This window comes from Nerophis ophidion, linkage group LG01 (assembly GCF_033978795.1).
Source record: "Nerophis ophidion isolate RoL-2023_Sa linkage group LG01, RoL_Noph_v1.0, whole genome shotgun sequence".
Lineage (NCBI taxonomy): Eukaryota > Metazoa > Chordata > Actinopteri > Syngnathiformes > Syngnathidae > Nerophis > Nerophis ophidion.
The window spans coordinates 21,157,823-21,174,689 of NC_084611.1; the positions used below are offsets into that span (position 1 = coordinate 21,157,823).

The 16,867-nt window shown below is 41.9% G+C and overlaps 1 protein-coding gene across 1 annotated transcript in view; it reads right to left on the reverse strand.

Annotated features, from left to right (window-relative positions):
• Positions 1 to 16,196, reverse strand: part of paip1 (poly(A) binding protein interacting protein 1) — a 20,783-nt gene extending 4,587 nt beyond the window's left edge. The window contains exons 1-11 of the mRNA XM_061898054.1: positions 16,092 to 16,196; positions 15,775 to 16,014; positions 11,231 to 11,370; positions 10,954 to 11,145; positions 5,876 to 5,982; positions 5,685 to 5,796; positions 5,218 to 5,343; positions 5,030 to 5,136; positions 1,300 to 1,414; positions 1,169 to 1,223; positions 90 to 168 (exon numbers count right to left, since the gene is read on the reverse strand). Of these exons, the coding sequence (XP_061754038.1) occupies positions 90 to 168; positions 1,169 to 1,223; positions 1,300 to 1,414; positions 5,030 to 5,136; positions 5,218 to 5,343; positions 5,685 to 5,796; positions 5,876 to 5,982; positions 10,954 to 11,145; positions 11,231 to 11,370; positions 15,775 to 15,976 (1,235 nt within the window). The 5' untranslated portion in view covers positions 15,977 to 16,014; positions 16,092 to 16,196. The remainder of the gene's footprint in view (positions 1 to 89; positions 169 to 1,168; positions 1,224 to 1,299; positions 1,415 to 5,029; positions 5,137 to 5,217; positions 5,344 to 5,684; positions 5,797 to 5,875; positions 5,983 to 10,953; positions 11,146 to 11,230; positions 11,371 to 15,774; positions 16,015 to 16,091) is intronic.
• Positions 16,197 to 16,867: the final 671 nt, after the last annotated feature.

Here is a 16,867-nt window from a genome sequence, read left to right on the forward strand (position 1 = left end):
CACACACAACTTGTATATCAAAGAGATGATAACTTAGAAAACTATATCCCCCATTTGTTTTGTACATGTATTTACTTTGGAGTACTTACTCATCATTTTCATTCTCCTCACACACATCATGGAAATAGTCCTGTCTTTCCATAATTTCTTGATATTTCTCAGCGTATTCTGTAAAAACAAAAGTAGTAGAATGTTTTTTTTCAGCATTCAAACCACCTTTTCTGCTCATACAAGTCTAAATCACTTAGGGAATAGGAGCCACACAAAACTTTGACAGTTGCATCTTTCTTCAAAAATACTCCAAATAAGGTTACGGTATTTTTCGGACTATAAGTCGCAGTTTTTTTTCATAGTTTGGATGGGAGTTCGACATATACTCCGCAGCGACTAATGTGGGAAATAAACACATTACCTTAAAATATCAAATAATATAACTTATCTAATTCGCGGAAGAGGCGAAGAAAATGTCAGCAATCTTCACATACACGTCAACCAATAAGAATTCGGCGGGAGAGGGTCATGGCAGAAGTGAATTGTGGGACATGGAATGCTAACTGCTACATGCTATATGCTACTGTCGTAGCTATTCAAATGGATCATTTCATCGTTGGCGGCAACTTATAAAAACTGAGACGGGCTGAACAAAAATTGGACCGAAAAGTAAATCATGTACTGCAGATTACAAGCTGGACGTAGTGAAATGAGCAGCAGAAAACGACAAGAGGAAGCGGCGCATACCTTTGGAGTTGGCAGAGTTGTTTAGAAGTGACATCGAGGAAGAAGATTTCATCGGATTTATCGATTATGAGTGACAGATTGTTTGGTAGATATATAGCATGTTCTATAGTTATTTGAATGACTCTTACCATAATATGTTACGTTAACATACGAGGCACCTTCTCAGTTGGTTATTTATGCGTCATATAACGTACACTTATTCAGCCTGTTGTTCACTATTCTTCATTTATTTTAAATTGCCTTTCAAATGTCTATTCTTGGTGTTGGATTTTATCAAATGAATTTCCCCAAAAAATGCGACTTATACTCCAATGTGACGTATATATGTTTTTTCCCTTCTTTATTATGCATTTTCGGCCAGTGGGACGTATACTCCGAAGCGACTTATAATTTGAAAAATACGGTTATTTTGTAAAGTTCCTTTCCATACCTGGGTCTGCTGCTGTAAAAGGAGTTCCATCTTCTGTGTAGAATGTGGGCTCATTCTGTAAGAATTTAAAGAGGACACCATAATTTATGTAAAGAACTTAGAAGGTCGATTACAGCAGACTTGAGACTCACCATGAAGTAGTTGGGGTCATTGTCGGGTGTAGCATTGCTCGATGCTGCAGCACACACTCTTCCCCAGTCACTAGACCTCAGCTCCACTAGCTTTAGAAGCATTTGTCTGACATCCCTGAGGAGTGAAGCACACCTCATTTGGTTTCTCTGCTATATTCTTCTTCACAATGATGCATGTTATAAAGCAAGAATCTACTATGAAGCATTCAACACACATCGGCAGTAATTAGCTATCTATGAAAGTTAAATAAGGGGTGTTATTTTTGCACAAATCAAACAAATATTTTTGTATTAATCACTCAGGTGGCTGGTAGGCAGTGTTGCAACAATTAGTTTGAAAAAGTAAGAATTGATTACTCCTTCAAAAAGTTACTTAGTTTTAATTAGGTGAATAAATTGGATTAAAAGACAACACTCCTCACTACCTCAACATAAAAATTAAACAACTGGTTTTCTCAACAGTCACTTTATTGGAAGTGCAACTATCCCTTGCTGTTTTTCCAATTTTTGTGTTTTATTTTTTTTTTGTTTAATTTTTTATCTGCAGTGAGCCAAGGGCCAACGACAAACAGGTCAAAGGCCACAGATGGCCCTTGTGCAGCATCGGACAGATCTTTAGTACTATAGTTTTAGTAATCTAGTATATTTTGTCATTGTATGGTCACATATCACGTGGTGGTAGTGGTCTAACATCACCACCAGAATTAGTAAAACCAGCTGTTCATCTTTAGCTGACTACCTTCTTCGATCATGTAACACTGCCTTTTCACCAAAAAAAGCTTTGTTTTGTATCCACATTAAATCAACACAAATTCAGTACTTTTCAGCAGTGTTTACAGACTATTAGGCTTGTTATTGCAGGCGAGCGATGGGGGTCATGGTTGATAGGATAGTTGTTATATGTTGGATACTGGAAAATGTTGCATTGTAACAGTCAGCTTAATGCATTGCAGCATGTTTTGATGTGCACGTCATGCAACGCACGTTTGCGGAAATAGGTGACGGATGGGATGTGATGCTAATGTGATGAAGTCGCCAGCACAGTGTACAAATAAACTGACGTTGACAAACTTATTTGTTGACAATAGTTGGTTATTAGCTTCAACAGACAGAAAAAAGTCTGTGTCACTGGCAAAAACAAAGGGTGTAAACATGGAAAGTATAGGAACATTAAACCCTTAAAGGCCTACTGAAACCTACTACTACCGACCACGCAGTCTGATAGTTTATATATCAATGATGAAATATTAACATTGCAACACGTGCCAATACGGCTTTTTTAGTTTACTAAATTGCAATTTGACATTTCCCGCGAGTTTCTGGTTGAAAACGTTGCGGACTGATAACGCGTACGCGTGACGTCACGGACTGTTAGGAAATATTAACGCTGCACCACTAGCAGCTAAAAGTTGTCTGCTTTAATCGCATAATTACACAGTATTTTGGACATCTGTGTTGCTGAATCTTTTGCAATTTGTTCATTTAATAATGGAGACTATAAAGAACAATGCTGTTGGTGGAAAGCGGTGGATTGCAGGTGTCTTTAGCACCGAGACACAGCCGGTGTTTCTTTTTTTGTTGTGAAGCAGAGCGGTCAGGCGAACATGTTTTCTCTACGTCAACCAGCATGTTTTTGGAAGGGGAAATTGTGATATATATCTTACCGGAGACATAAGTGGATTATTCGTCGCCCTGCAGCAGCTGTCAAAAAAGGCAGCTGTGAGCTTGGCTCCTCGGCTTCTCTCTGAGACAGTGCGTGTTAACCGCAGCCATCCGACCTCGAGGTATGACATTACATTACTTTAAAATCTCACTAAAACACTATTAAAACAATAAGCAGATAAGGGATCTTCTAGAATTATCCTGGTAAATGTGTGTAATTACATCTGAAACGCTCACACTGCCGCCGCTTTTTTTTTCTTCTAGTCCTTCACTATCAATATCCTAATTCACAAATCTTTCATCCTCACTCAAATTAATGGGGAAATTGTCGCTTTCTCTGTCCGAATTGCTCTTAATGCTGGTGACTCCTATTATAAACAATGTGAATATGTGTGGAGCCCTGCAACTCGTGACGTCACGCGCAAAGGCAGGGCTCTTCTATTAGCGACCAAAAGTTGCGAACTTTATTGTCCATGTTCTCTACTAAATCCTTTCAGCAAAAACATGGCAATATCGCGAAATGATCAAGTATGACAATGAATGGACCTGCTATTCCCGTTTAAATTAGAAAATCTCATTTCAGTAGGCCTTTAACACGGCAAAGACATGAATAAGTTGCTCAATTTGCAAAGCTAACCTTACTGTCATAGCAGTACATCTGTGATGCGAGAGTATTTAAAGCCTAAGTATGTCAGATATCCTCTCCTTGGTAAGATATTCAGCTTTTTACCAAGCTAACTAACAACAGAGAGACCCAGGCTCAATTTGAATTCTCCCTCCTTACCCTCTCCTCTGGCTCTAGCATTCTAGTGCCATGGCGAAATATTGCAAACACGCCCTTATGCATACATACGTTTCTCGAGTCTCGCTACATCATCCCTCACTGTTTGCCAGCAGTCAAGTAATGCAGATGCAACAAATGTTTATTTTGAAGATGCCGTCACACGCGATATTTTGCTTTTGCTCTGCTCTTGTCATTTTCTTTCGCCTGTCTTCATTAAGAAGATGTTTAAAAGACAACTTTTTGGCGAAATATCCAAATGCTGGCCCATGAGCTATCAGCTTGCGGTATGTAAAATGTGTTTTACTGTGTATTTGTGTTTGAAGCCAATAATGTTTGAAGCTGTGCAGTAGCAAAGTTTTAAAGTTTGACTAAAACCAAAAGTGTCATTGTTATGAAAACCATTAATTATGCTTATTACTTACATTTGTACGCTTCTCTGAGTTTCTGGTCTGCCATTTTTCTCCTTGCACTTGATAGTGTAAGGTCTGCGAGCTTACGTCGCATCAAGGGTGCTACTTCGCCCTTCCCCATACCTGATGGATAATTTGAACGCCTCTTGATTTACATGAACACATAAAACCAAGGAGGGATGAGGAGTGTATTCAAATTGAGCCAAAGTTGTGTAAAAAACATCTTTAACGGTCATTTTAGCCTACTCCCCCAGAGTAACTTTCTCTATGTAGTTGGTATTATCATCATTGAAAAAACCTTTTCATTTTGACGAAGCTTGGGGGTTCTGGGGTTTGCTTTTTATTGCTGATTTTAACTGTCCATTCTTTTCATGAAAAATCACACTTTGTTTTTGTCAGCACTTTGCCTGTCTTTGCTTTTAAAAGGACAAGAGTTGAATAATTATTCTTTGTAACAGCCTAATAAATAGCAGAATTACAGTATAAATACATTCTGACTTAAGTAATTACCTTAACAGTTAGCACATGCCTTAAAATATTTCAAGCTGAATGTAAAAGCTGTTGGCTAAATAAGAGCCACTGAATCGGTGTACTTCATAATTAAATTAGTTGACAAATCGTTAAAATAGTAGATAACTAGTTCACTATTAAAATAGTTGTCAGCCCAATTGGTCACAACAGACTTTTTTAAAGACATTTGAAGTACTGTAATGACCTGAATATTAGCTTGTACTTTTTCCCCTATTCACTGATATTAAAAAAATCATAGGTCATCTTACACTCACTGAATAAAATTATGTCATCATATTAAACACATTTTTTGTTTGAATTTTGTGCCGCATTCAAGCACCTACACATTCAAAGTGCCATATACCTGCTGCATGTAGCATCCAGTACTATACTTTCAATCCTCTGGATCAGCTCCTCCATGTACGATTTCCCACATTCTTTCCAAGCATCATCCAGGATGGACCCAGTCAGCTTTAAAAAGGAAAAATAATGCTGATTAACCACACCTGCTTAATGTGATCACATTATGGAGTAAAAAGAGAGATTCAGAACCTTGAGAAGTTTGACTGCACATATGATGTTTGCATCTACAGGATTGGAGAGTAAAGTGTTCAACAGCTCTCTCAATGCAGTAAGAAGAATCTCCGCTCGCTTTATAGCGTCTTTGCCACACTTTATCTGAACAAAAACCGATAGAAAGACATTTTCACAATTGACACTGTCTAGTAGGGTAGGTCTGTACCACACATTATGGTATCAATCCAATACCAGGTACATTCAGGACAAGTATTGCTGATTGCTATACTTTTTATTTCATATTTTTCAAGAACAGTGAATTATTTAGTGATTCTCCATTTAATTTGTTGATCATGATCCAGACAAAGATTTTGGGCAAACAAATATATATACTAATGAACAACCCTCTTTTGAACAAAACAACCATAAGTGAATACCGCTCTGCCCAAAAATAAAGCAGTATCATTTAACACACTAGAGCAGACATGATTAGGTTGTCTTACCTGCAGATGAAGGTAGAGCTCTCCCAAAAAGAGCACAAAGGAGTGGAACTTATTCTGTGTCTCTCTGTCTCCTCGCACAGCCACATCTCTCTGCTCAAATTCTTTTTGACATCTACAACAAACAAAGCACTATTATTCTGCAGGAGAAATTAACAGAGGGACTAACGACTTTTATCCCTGTGTAAAGTCACCTGTGCAGGAGCAGCTGACGAAAGTTCCCGCTGGGCGGGCTGAGATGATGGGACAGATAGTTACAGAGCCGTGCGCCCGTATAGGAGAAGTTGGGAATGGCAGTAGACTGCAATATAAAAAGACATTAAAAGGTAACCTATTATGCAAAAATCAGTTCAAACAGCAATGTGTCCATTTTCATGGGAACAGAATGAGACAAAATGGTCAAATCTCCTATGTTTGTTTTCTCAACATTTAAAAAAAGAGGTTTAATTGGTTACTTTTGAAGTTATATTTTCCTGTAGCGAAAATAATCTTGATAAACATGATACTGCCTTAGAAGCACCCGTACCTTAATGAGTGTACTCTGATTTCTTTGTAAGTCAGCAACAGACTAAGAAAACCTGGCATGATAGCACTGTAGCTCACAAAGTTATATAAGTGATGTAAACAATGTTACATTGTATGTCATATGGCCTATATTATGTTGGACAGCGTTACAGTATATAGTGACCAGTGAGCAAGTGACAACAATTGCGCTTCTTGGAGCCACAAACCTACAATAATCAATTACTGTACAATGTGTGCTTTCACTCGAATGCCAGCTAATGGGATGTTCAAATCTTGTTTCGCTGAAGAATAAATCACAATCCTTGCGGAAGGGTTAAAAAAAAAAATTACGTTACCGCAAACTAGCGTCTTTTTGTGTCATCTACGGGTATAAGTTGAATGTCCCAATGAACAATTTTTCAGTTTATGGCCACAACCATTTTCTTTACGAGAGAGAGGCATGATCTATAATATATAATTAACTTTCATCAACTCAGATGTGATCAGGAGTGCAGCTCATTATGTCAATACTGTTGCTGCATTATATAGTTAACTCTGTGATCAAGGCTCGGCTAAAAGTAGTTTGTCAGCATAAACGTGTTAAATAAAATTGCTAAAACTTTGTTGATATTCAGGTAACGTACATGGAAAATGGAGTATTGTTGGTGCTTTTTGGAAGCACTTTCAGAGTGATTTAGAGACAAAATGGGTTACCCCCATTAGCATCATTGCTCACCACCTATATTATGTTATTACAAATTAGCATACAGATTAAAAAAAAAACAACATACATGTGTTCTTGTCTATCCATCCATCCATCCATCCATCTTCTTCCGCTTATCCAAGGTCGGCTCGCGGGGGCAGCAGCCTAAGCAGGGAAGCCCAGACTTTCCTCTCCCCAGCCACTTTGTCTAGCTCTTCCCGGGAGATCCCGAGGCGTTGCCAGGCGAGCCGGCAGACACAGTCTTCCCAAAGTGTCCTGGGTCTTCCCCGTGGCCTCCTACCGGTTGGACGTGCCCTAAACACCTCCCTAGGGAGGCGTTCTCGTGGCATCCCGACCAGATTCCCGTACCACCTCATCTGGCTCCTTTCGATGTGGCGGAGCAGCGGCTTTACTCATTTTGGCCGCTTGTACCCGTGATCTTGTCCTTTCGGTCATAAGCCAAAGCTCATGACATAGGTGAGGATGGGAACGTAGATCGACCAGTAAATTGAGAGCTTTACCTTCTGGCTCAGCTCCTTCTTCACCACAACGGATCGATACAGCGTCCGCATTACTGAAGACGCCGCACCGACCCGCCTGTCGATCTCACGATACACTCTTCCCTCACTCGTGAACAAGACTTCTACGTTCTTGAACTCCTCCACTTGGGGCAGGGTCTCCTCCCCAACACGGAAATGGCACTCCACCCTTTTCCGGGCAAAAAACATGGACTCGGACTTGGAGGTGCTGATTCTCGTCCCGGCCGCTTCACACTCGGCTGCGAACCGATCCAGTGAGAGCTGAAGATGCCGGCCAGATGAAGCCATTAGGACCACATCATCTGCAAAAAGCAGAGACCTAATCCCGCGGCCACCAAACCGGAACCCCTCAACACCTTGACTGCGCCTAAAAATTCTGTACATAAAAGTTATGAACAGAATTGGTGACATAGGACAGCCTTGGCGGAGTCCAACCCTCACTGGAAACGTGTTTGTTTTACTGCCGGCAATGCGGACCAAGCTCACCACTGATCGTACAGGGAGCGAACTGCCACAATCAGACAGTCCGATACCCCATACTCTCTGAGCACTGCCCACAGGACTTCCCGAGGGACACGGTCGAATGCCTTCTCCAAGTCCACCAAGCACATGTACACTGGTTGGGCAAACTCCCATGCGCCCTCAAGAACCCTGCCGAGAGTATAGAGCTGGTCCACAGTTCCACGAACAGGACGAAAACCGCACTGTTCCTCCTGAATCCGAGGTTCGACTATCCAGCGTAACCTCCTCCCCAGTATACCTGAATAAAGTTTACCGGGAAGGCTGAGGAGTGTGATCTCACGACAGTTGGAACACACGCTCCGGTTCCCCTTCTTAAAGAGAGGAACCACCACCCCGGTCTACCAATCCAGAGGTACTGCCCCCGATGTCCACGCGATGCTGCAGAGTCTTGTCAACCACGAACGCCCCACAGCATCCAGAGCCTTAAGGAACTCCGGGCGGATCTCATCCACCCCCGGGACCTTGCCACCGAGGAGCTTTTTAACTTGCTCAGCAACCACAGCCCCAGAAATAGGAGAGACCACCACAGATTCCCCAGGCACTGCTTCCTCATAGGAAGACGTGTTGGTGGGATTGAGGAGGTCTTCGAAGTATTCCTTCCACCTATCCACAACATCCGCAGTCGAGGTCAACAGAATACCATCCACACCATACACAGTGTTGACAGTGCACTGCTTCCCCTTCCTGAGGCGGCGGATGGTGGTCCAGAATCGCTTTGAAGCCGTCCGGAAGTCGTTTTCCATGGCTTTCCCGAACTCCTACCATGTCCGAGTTTTTGCCTGCTGAAGCTGCAAACCGCTTGGCCCGTTGGTACCTGTCCACTGCCTCCAGAGTCCTATGAGCCAAAAGAACACGATAGGACTCCTTCTTTAGCTTGACGGCATCCATCACCGCTGGTGTCCACCAACGGGTTCTAGGATTACCGCCACGACAGGCACCAACTACCTTGCGGGCACAGCTCCAATCAGCCGCCTCAACAATAGAGGTGCGGAACATCGTCCACTAAGACTCAATGTCCAGCACCTCCCTCGTGACATGTTCAAAGTTCTTCTGGAGGTGGGAATTGAAACTCTCTCTGACAGGACACTCTGCTAGACGTTCCCAGCAGACCCTCACAATGCATTTGGGCCTGCCAGGTCTGTCCAGCACCCTCCCTCACCATCGCAGCCAACTCACCACCAGGTGGTGATCGGTAGAAAGCTCCACCCCTCTTTTTACCAGAGTGTCCAAAACATGAGGCTGCAAATCCGATCACACAACTACAAAGTCAATCATGGAACTGCGGCCTAGGGTGTCCTGGTGCCAAGTGCACATATGGACACCCTCATGTTTGAACATGGTGTTTGTTATCGACAAACTGTGACGAGCACACAAAAGTCCAATAACAAAACACCACTCGGGTTCAGATCCAGGCGGCCATTCTTCCTAATCACGCCTCTCCAGGTTTCACTGTCGGTGCCAACATGAGCGTTGAAGTCCCCCAGTAGGACAAGGGAATAACCCTTTCCAGTACTCCCTCGAGTGTATCCAAAAAGGGTGGATACTCTGAACTGCTGTTTGGTGCGTAAGCACAAACAACAGTCAGGACCCGTCCCCCCACCCGAAGGCGGAGGGAGGCTACCCTCTCGTCTACTGGATTGAACTCCAACGTGCAGGCTTTGAGCTGGGGGGGGTGGAAACAAGAATTGCTACCCCAGCTTGTTGCCTCTCACTGCGTGCAACGCCAGTGTAGAAGAGAGTCCTGCCCCTCTCGAGGGAACTGGTTCCAGAGTCCTTGCTGTGCGTAGAGGTGAGTCTGACTATATCCAGCTGGAACTTCTCTACCTCGCGCACTAGCTCAGGCTCCTTCCCCCTCAGCAAGGTGACGTTCCACGTCCCAAGTGCTAGCTTATGTAGCCGAGGATCAGATCGCCAAGTGCCTGCCTTTGGCTGCCGCCCAGCTCACAATGCACCTGACCTCTATGGCCCCTTTTATGAGTGTGTTCTTGTCTCTTACATGTAAATGATAGGCAACATTTTTTTTAATTAAATGTTTTTAATTTAAGACTTTAGTTCAATATTGTGGTATTTCCCCAAAAAAGATGACTTGGTTAAAATGCCATGGTGTGTAAAAGGAGGCTAACACCATAACTCGCTCGGGTAAGCTAGATATCTGAGACCCTTATTTTGTTAGCATTTTATAGTGAAGACAGGAACTGTGCAGTTTCTGTCTTGACAACAGGTGTGTGTGGGAGACAGCTTGTGTTGACATAAAAAGTGCCTTTTGAGTTCCTGCCTGACATTTTTTTTTTCCAAACTGAGTTCCCCAAAGCCAGCGGGCACCTTACATGACCCTCTGTTGCCCTATTTTTAATTTTTATTTTTTTGCCTGGCAATCAACCCAGACTGCTCAGAGACTGACCGGGGAGCTCATCATTGACGTAATGGGCAGCCGTGTTAGACCATTTAGCTTTCTTTTGGCAGGTTTTGCAAACAAGTCAGTCATTGTCTTTACATACTCTGTCATTTTATAAGTACCTGAAATGTTCCCAAGCTGACTTCTTCCTTTGTTTGTGTGGAAAAAGTTTGCCCATTTGTTCTGCTGCCATTTTAAGCTATTGTAGCAAACTAGTGTGCCTCACGATATGTGTGTAAACCGTAGGCATGTGTATTGCTTTGTTTTTGTTGGTTGTAGCGGGTGGTGCCGAAAATAATGTGCCACCTTACGTCCATTTATAGCAAGTGAGGAAGACTGAAACACACGGTGTGCCATTGTGATGAATTAACGGTGACGTTCTTAATCAAGGTTAATCGTTGCATTCCTCGTTCCCATTAGGGTATACTAACAGTGCTTTTAAAAAAATCTAAATTCCAGCACCTTGGGTAGATTTTGGGCAATACACTGCCCAAATACTAATGTGGGACTTCTGAGAGATATTTAAAAATTTTGAAAAATAGACCAATAGTTTTGGTCATCATCAAATTGCACACATTGAAGAGCAAAATCAGTCTTGGGCGCTCCTACCTCTGTGTAGATCAGCTCCACCAGCTCTGCCAACAACTCCTCGGTTGTAATAAAGGAATTAAGCACGCTTGTTATGTACTCAACATCTGACTCAAACATTCCAGGTGAGGAGCTCAGGTGGCAAAGGAAGTCTCTAACCATATCAGCCAAAGATGGCGCGCTAAAATCTTCTTCGTTGTTGTCACAAAAAGTCTGTAAAGAAATAAAGCATACAAATAATACAAAATACATAGTGGCTACAGAGCTTCTGAAACAATGAATGCTGCGACTGTCTTACATCATATTGGTACACAGCAGTAGGGACAAACTCTGGAGCGCTAGCGGAGAGTTTGGAGAACTCAACCAAAGAATCCAAATGGTTAGACTTCCCGGAGACAGAGGGGCTATTGGTGTTTATGCTTTGCTCGCCTTTACTGTCTGAAAGTGGAAGAAGAGAATGGTGATACTGCTATGGTGACATTTAACAACCTATGGACAGCAGCCCAAAAATGTGGTTCCTCACAGTAAGGAGATTTGGGTTGGAAACTCTGTTGGAACAGGTTGGTGTTGAGTTTCCATGTTCGCCCTGTGCTTGTATTTGTCTGTGTGTGTTTTCTCTGTATACTGTACTATGGGCTGCCTCACACAGTACAATAACATGCACATTAGGTTCATTATGGCTCTAATTTGTCCTTGGGTGTGAGTGTGGATGATTTGTCTATCTGTGATTGGTGACCAGTCCAGGTTGTATACTGCCTACGAGCTGGGAAATGCTCCAGCTCACCCGTGACAATAAGGCTGTGTGTAAAGTAGGGTTGTCCCGATCCGATCGGCCGCCGATATTGGCCAAAAAATGCGTATCGGCAAGGCATGGGAAAATGCTGATCCAGATCCAGTTTTTAAAAAAACTCCGGTCCGATTTAAATAATACATTCCACTCTTCTGCTGCTCCCTAAACTCCGTTCCGCATTTTCCAGAACACCTTCAAAACATCAACAGGTCTGCGTTCTAACCGTTCAGACGGCCGTGTGAATTAAAAGTTACGGTAAAAATGTCAGCTGTGTGGGATTATTTTCTTCTACAAAATGAAAAAGATGAAGATGTGGAGTGCAAAACATGCCACAATAAAGCCAAGCGTGGTGGTAAAGTTGTAAGACATTTTAATGACTCTTACGAGAGGCTTTTTAGCACTCATCATAGATGAACACAGGAGCAGGCTGACACCTGAGCATCTTGAAGTGCTTGTCTTTGTTAGAAAGAATCTCCCCATTATGCTTGGACTTCAATTGTTTGCCCCCCCCCCCCCGACTGGGGCAAACAATTTAAGGGAGTGTGTAGATATCCATCCATCCATATTATACCGCTTATTCCCCTTTTGGGGTCGCTGGTGCCTATCTCAGCTACAATCGGGCAGAAGGCGGGGTACACCCTGGACAAGTCGCCACCTCATCGCAGGGCGTGTGTAGATATATATATATATATATATATATTTTTTTTTTTTAAGTTTACACTTGTTCAAGAGCAAGTATTGATGCTGAGTTATAGACATTTTATCCCACTCAGGTTGTTTGTGTGTTTTGTTTTTTTTAATATGTTTACAGCATTATTTGCACTTTATACTGTTCACTTTTTTACTGTTTAATGAAGCCATTTCTGTTTGTCATGTATAATTTTTGATATTTTGTGTTTATCCTTGAATACCAACTATTGTGTATTATTCAAACTCACCTAATTCAGCTGGCTAGTTGTTATCAAGAGTACTAAAATCATTTTCAGCATGAATCTGACAATTAAGTAGGCTAAATAACTTTAAACTTTAATACATGCTCGGATAGCCCAGTATCGGTATCGGATCGGAAGTACAAAAACAATATCGGTATCGGATCGGAAGTGCAAAAACCTGGATCGGGACATCCCTAGTGTAAAAGACACATATTTCATGCTCTAACTGGTGGATCTATATAGTATGGATGCACAATAATATTGGCACCAATAATTTACAAACAATAATGGCAATTATAATTCCACTAATGAAAAATATACCAGTAATAATAAAGGCTTATCATCTTCGTGTTAGTCTCTTTGTTGTGGCTTGTGCTGCTACCTGGCTCCTTAACTCCTGCTTTCTCCTCCCGTACAATATGGTCGCATATTTGTAATGTCTGTGCTCTCTGTTGTGCGCGACAGTCACCAGTGTGGTCTATCTTTAACGTGTCAGAAGAAAACATTTTAATAATCATGAAAAAACAAAACAAAAGCTCCTCTCTGAGTTGTCACCCTATTGTGGTAGAGGGGCTTGTGTGTCCCAATGATCCTGGGAGCTATGTCGTACGGGGGGTTTTCATGCCCCCTGATCCTGAAAATTTTAAATCAAACCATTGCGAATATTGTTTAATATTCATATAATAATCTTGTGTTCCTTTCTTTTTTTTTTTCCAATAGGCCGTCCGGAATTTGCTCTGTTCGGTGATGTTGTCTGACCTGTGATGTCTGCGGATATTTTCATACATGGTAAAAAATGTACTCAAAGATCTTTGTGCCAGTCGGCCATTGTAATCTGACGCTGTCGTCATTAAGCTTGTTTTTACTATCCTCTTGTCATTTCTAATACAAAGTAGCTTATAGTTTTAACATATCTTCAGTAAACTCCATATGGAAGCACTAAAAACTACAACATGGCTGGTTGGGAGAAGACGTAATTGAAGTTAAGGCGCGTAAATAAGACCGGCCACAAAACAGCGCATCCTGAAGAGACGATCAGAAAGTGGCTTGAAGACTGTCTGTAAAATATAATCTATGCAAAATTTTGACCGTAGAACCACTAGTACATGTTATGTAGACCACAAATAAGTTTTTTAAATAAATCATAATATGACCCCTTCAAAATTCACTATTGTTATGGAACTGCCTGTGCTGCTAGGCTGAGACTTAGCTTTAATAGTGCTGACAGCAGCAAACATAAAACCACAGAACTGATGCGAAAGTGTTTGATAAGAGGCAACATTTTTAAAGAAAAGCCTTTGGAGGGAAATAACTGGACGATACAACGAGTAGTTCATAATGCATCTGTTAACACAGGTAACTGTTAGCTAACAATTATAATTTCTTAAAGAAAAAAAATGCATTTCATTATTTTAACCCTTATTTCTACAATTGAATGCTGCCTTTCTATGAGGCATGCACTTAATGCACTATTTCATTACGTCCATCCATCCATTTCTACCGCTTGCTATTGTACTTTTTACTTGTTTTATTTTTGTCTATCAACAAGTGATGTGACTCCACTTGTGAAGGTGTTGCTGCAATCTTACTGGTGTAGTTCTAGTAAAATTTTGCATAGATTATGTTTTACAGACCATCTTCAAGCCACTTTCTCATCGTCTTTTCAGGAAGCACCGTTTTGTGGCCTGTCTTTTTTAGATAGATAGATAGATAGATATATAGATAGATATATGTCTTCTCTAAACCAGCTAAGTTGTAGTTTTTAGCGCTTCCATAAGAAGTTTACTGACAAATATATGTTAGAACTATATGATATGTTGTATTACAAATAGCAGGAGGATAGAGAAAAATAAACTTATTGACTACAGTGTCGAACTAAAATGGCAGACTGACGTAAAAATCTTAAAGTAAATTCCTACCATATATGAAAATATTCGCAGACATCACAGATCACTGAACAGAGGAAATTACGAACGCCCTTTGGAAGAAAAAATGAACAATTATTATATGAATATTCGCAGTGGTTTGATTTCAAGCTTTCAGGATCACAGATACACAAAATCTGATAAGTAAAATAGTTTTAATATTGATTAAAATAAAATGTCTTCTTCTGACACGTTAAAGAAAGACTACACTGGTGAGTGTCGCGCTATGATCCAATTTTCAGCAAAACAAGGAGAAGCACAGGCAGTATTGTGACCTTACAAATATGCAACCATATAGTACGGGAGGAGAGAACAGGAGTTTAGCAGCACAAAGCCAAAACAAAGAGACAAACACAAAGATGATAAACCTGGACGTGGCTTTAGTTGGTTTTCTTCACCACGCCGTCCCACTATGCCAGCAATCTGAGGGTTATTGGTTCAATCCCCACCTTCTACCATCCTAGTCACGTCTGTTGTGTCCTTGGGCAAGACACTTCACCCTTGTGAAGTGTCTTGCAATGATAAATAAATGATAAATGGGTTGTACTTGTATAGCGCTTTTCTACCTTCAAGGTACTCAAAGCGCTTTGACATTACTTCCACATTTACCCATTCACACACACATTCACACACTGATGGAGGGAGCTGCCATGCAAGGCGCCAACCAGCACCCATCAGGAGCAAGGGTGAAGTGTCTTGCTCAGGACACAACGGATGTGACGAGGTTGGTACTAGGTGGGATTTGAACCAGTGACCCTCGGGTTGCGCACGGCCACTCTTCCACTGCGCCACGCCGTCCCAATCTGAGGGTTGCTGGTTCAATCCCCACCTTCTACCATCCTAGTCACGTCCGTTGTGTCCTTGGGCAAGACACTTCACCCTTGCTCCTGATGGGTTCCTGGTTAGCACCTTGCATGGCAGTTCCCGCCATCAGTGTGTGAATGTGTGTGAATGGGCGAATGTGGAAATACTGTCAAAGCGCTTTGGGCTCCTTAAAAAGGGGTAGAAAAGCGCAATACAAGTACAACCTATTTACCATAAATAGATGACATAGGACTGTGAAATGTGCTTAAAATGTGGCCGTGACGCACTTCGGCCTGCAGTAAAGTAGCAAAACAAGTGGGAGTTTCGGACGTGCAATCGAATGTTGATTAGCTAGTTTAGCATTAGCCCAGCCTGTCTGTTTCTGCCTTACCACCACAAGCGCCATTTTCCGTGACCGGACTATTGTTGCAGTTGCCGGGGGGTGGGTACGTCCTCGGCTGCCTCAAAGGAACCCTTTGGTTGAAAAGCGTGGCGTCGCTTTCACTGTTCCACCCCGCACTCTGGAGACCGGAGTCTGCTGCAAGATTGAGGCTTCTCCCAGCTCCGGGAGCTCTGTTAAAATTCTCGTTCATGACCTGCTTCTTCTGTCAGCTCTATCCCTCAAGAATGTCTACGGAGGAGGAAAAAAAATGCTGCTTTCACTGACATATTTTCAATCCTGGCTCTATAAAGGATAATAACACCTACCCATAGTTCATGTTGGCGTTTTGTCAAACAGTAACTCTTTTTTTTTTTTTTGCAACTTCCTGGCAACAAACCGTGTTGTCGCTGATTGTGTTTATGTAGCAAAAAGGAGTGTGTGCCATCTAGTGGTGTGGAGTAGAAGCTCAGTAAGACGATTTTGACTGGATTAGACATAACAACAGTACCTTCACCCTTGATCACCTTCCAGGGGGTGATCAAGGGTGAAGGGGCAAATGCAGAGAATAATTTTGCCACACCTAGTGTGTTCGTGACAATCATTGGTACTTTAACTTTAACTTATACAAACCCGGTTTCCATTTGAGTTGGGAAATTGTGTTAGATGTAAATATAAACGGAATACGATGATTTGCAAATCATTTTCAACCCATATTCAGTTGAATGCACTACTGAGACAAGATATTTGATGTTCAAACTCATAAACTTTTTTTTTTTTGCAAATAGTAATTAACTTAGAATTTCATGGCTGCAACACGTGCCAAAGTAGTTGGGAAAGGACATGTTCACCATTGTGCTACATCACCTTTTCTTTTAACAACACTCAATAAACGTTTGGGAACTGAGGAAACTCATTTTTGAAGCTTTGAAAGTGGAATTCTTTCCCATTCTTGTTTTATGTGGCGCTTCAGTCGTTCAACAGTCCGGGGTCTCCGCTGTCGTATTTTATGCTTCATAATGCGCCACACATTTTCGATGGGAGACAGGTCTAGACTGCAGTCGGGCCAGGAAAGTACCCGCACTCTTTTATTATGAAGCCACGC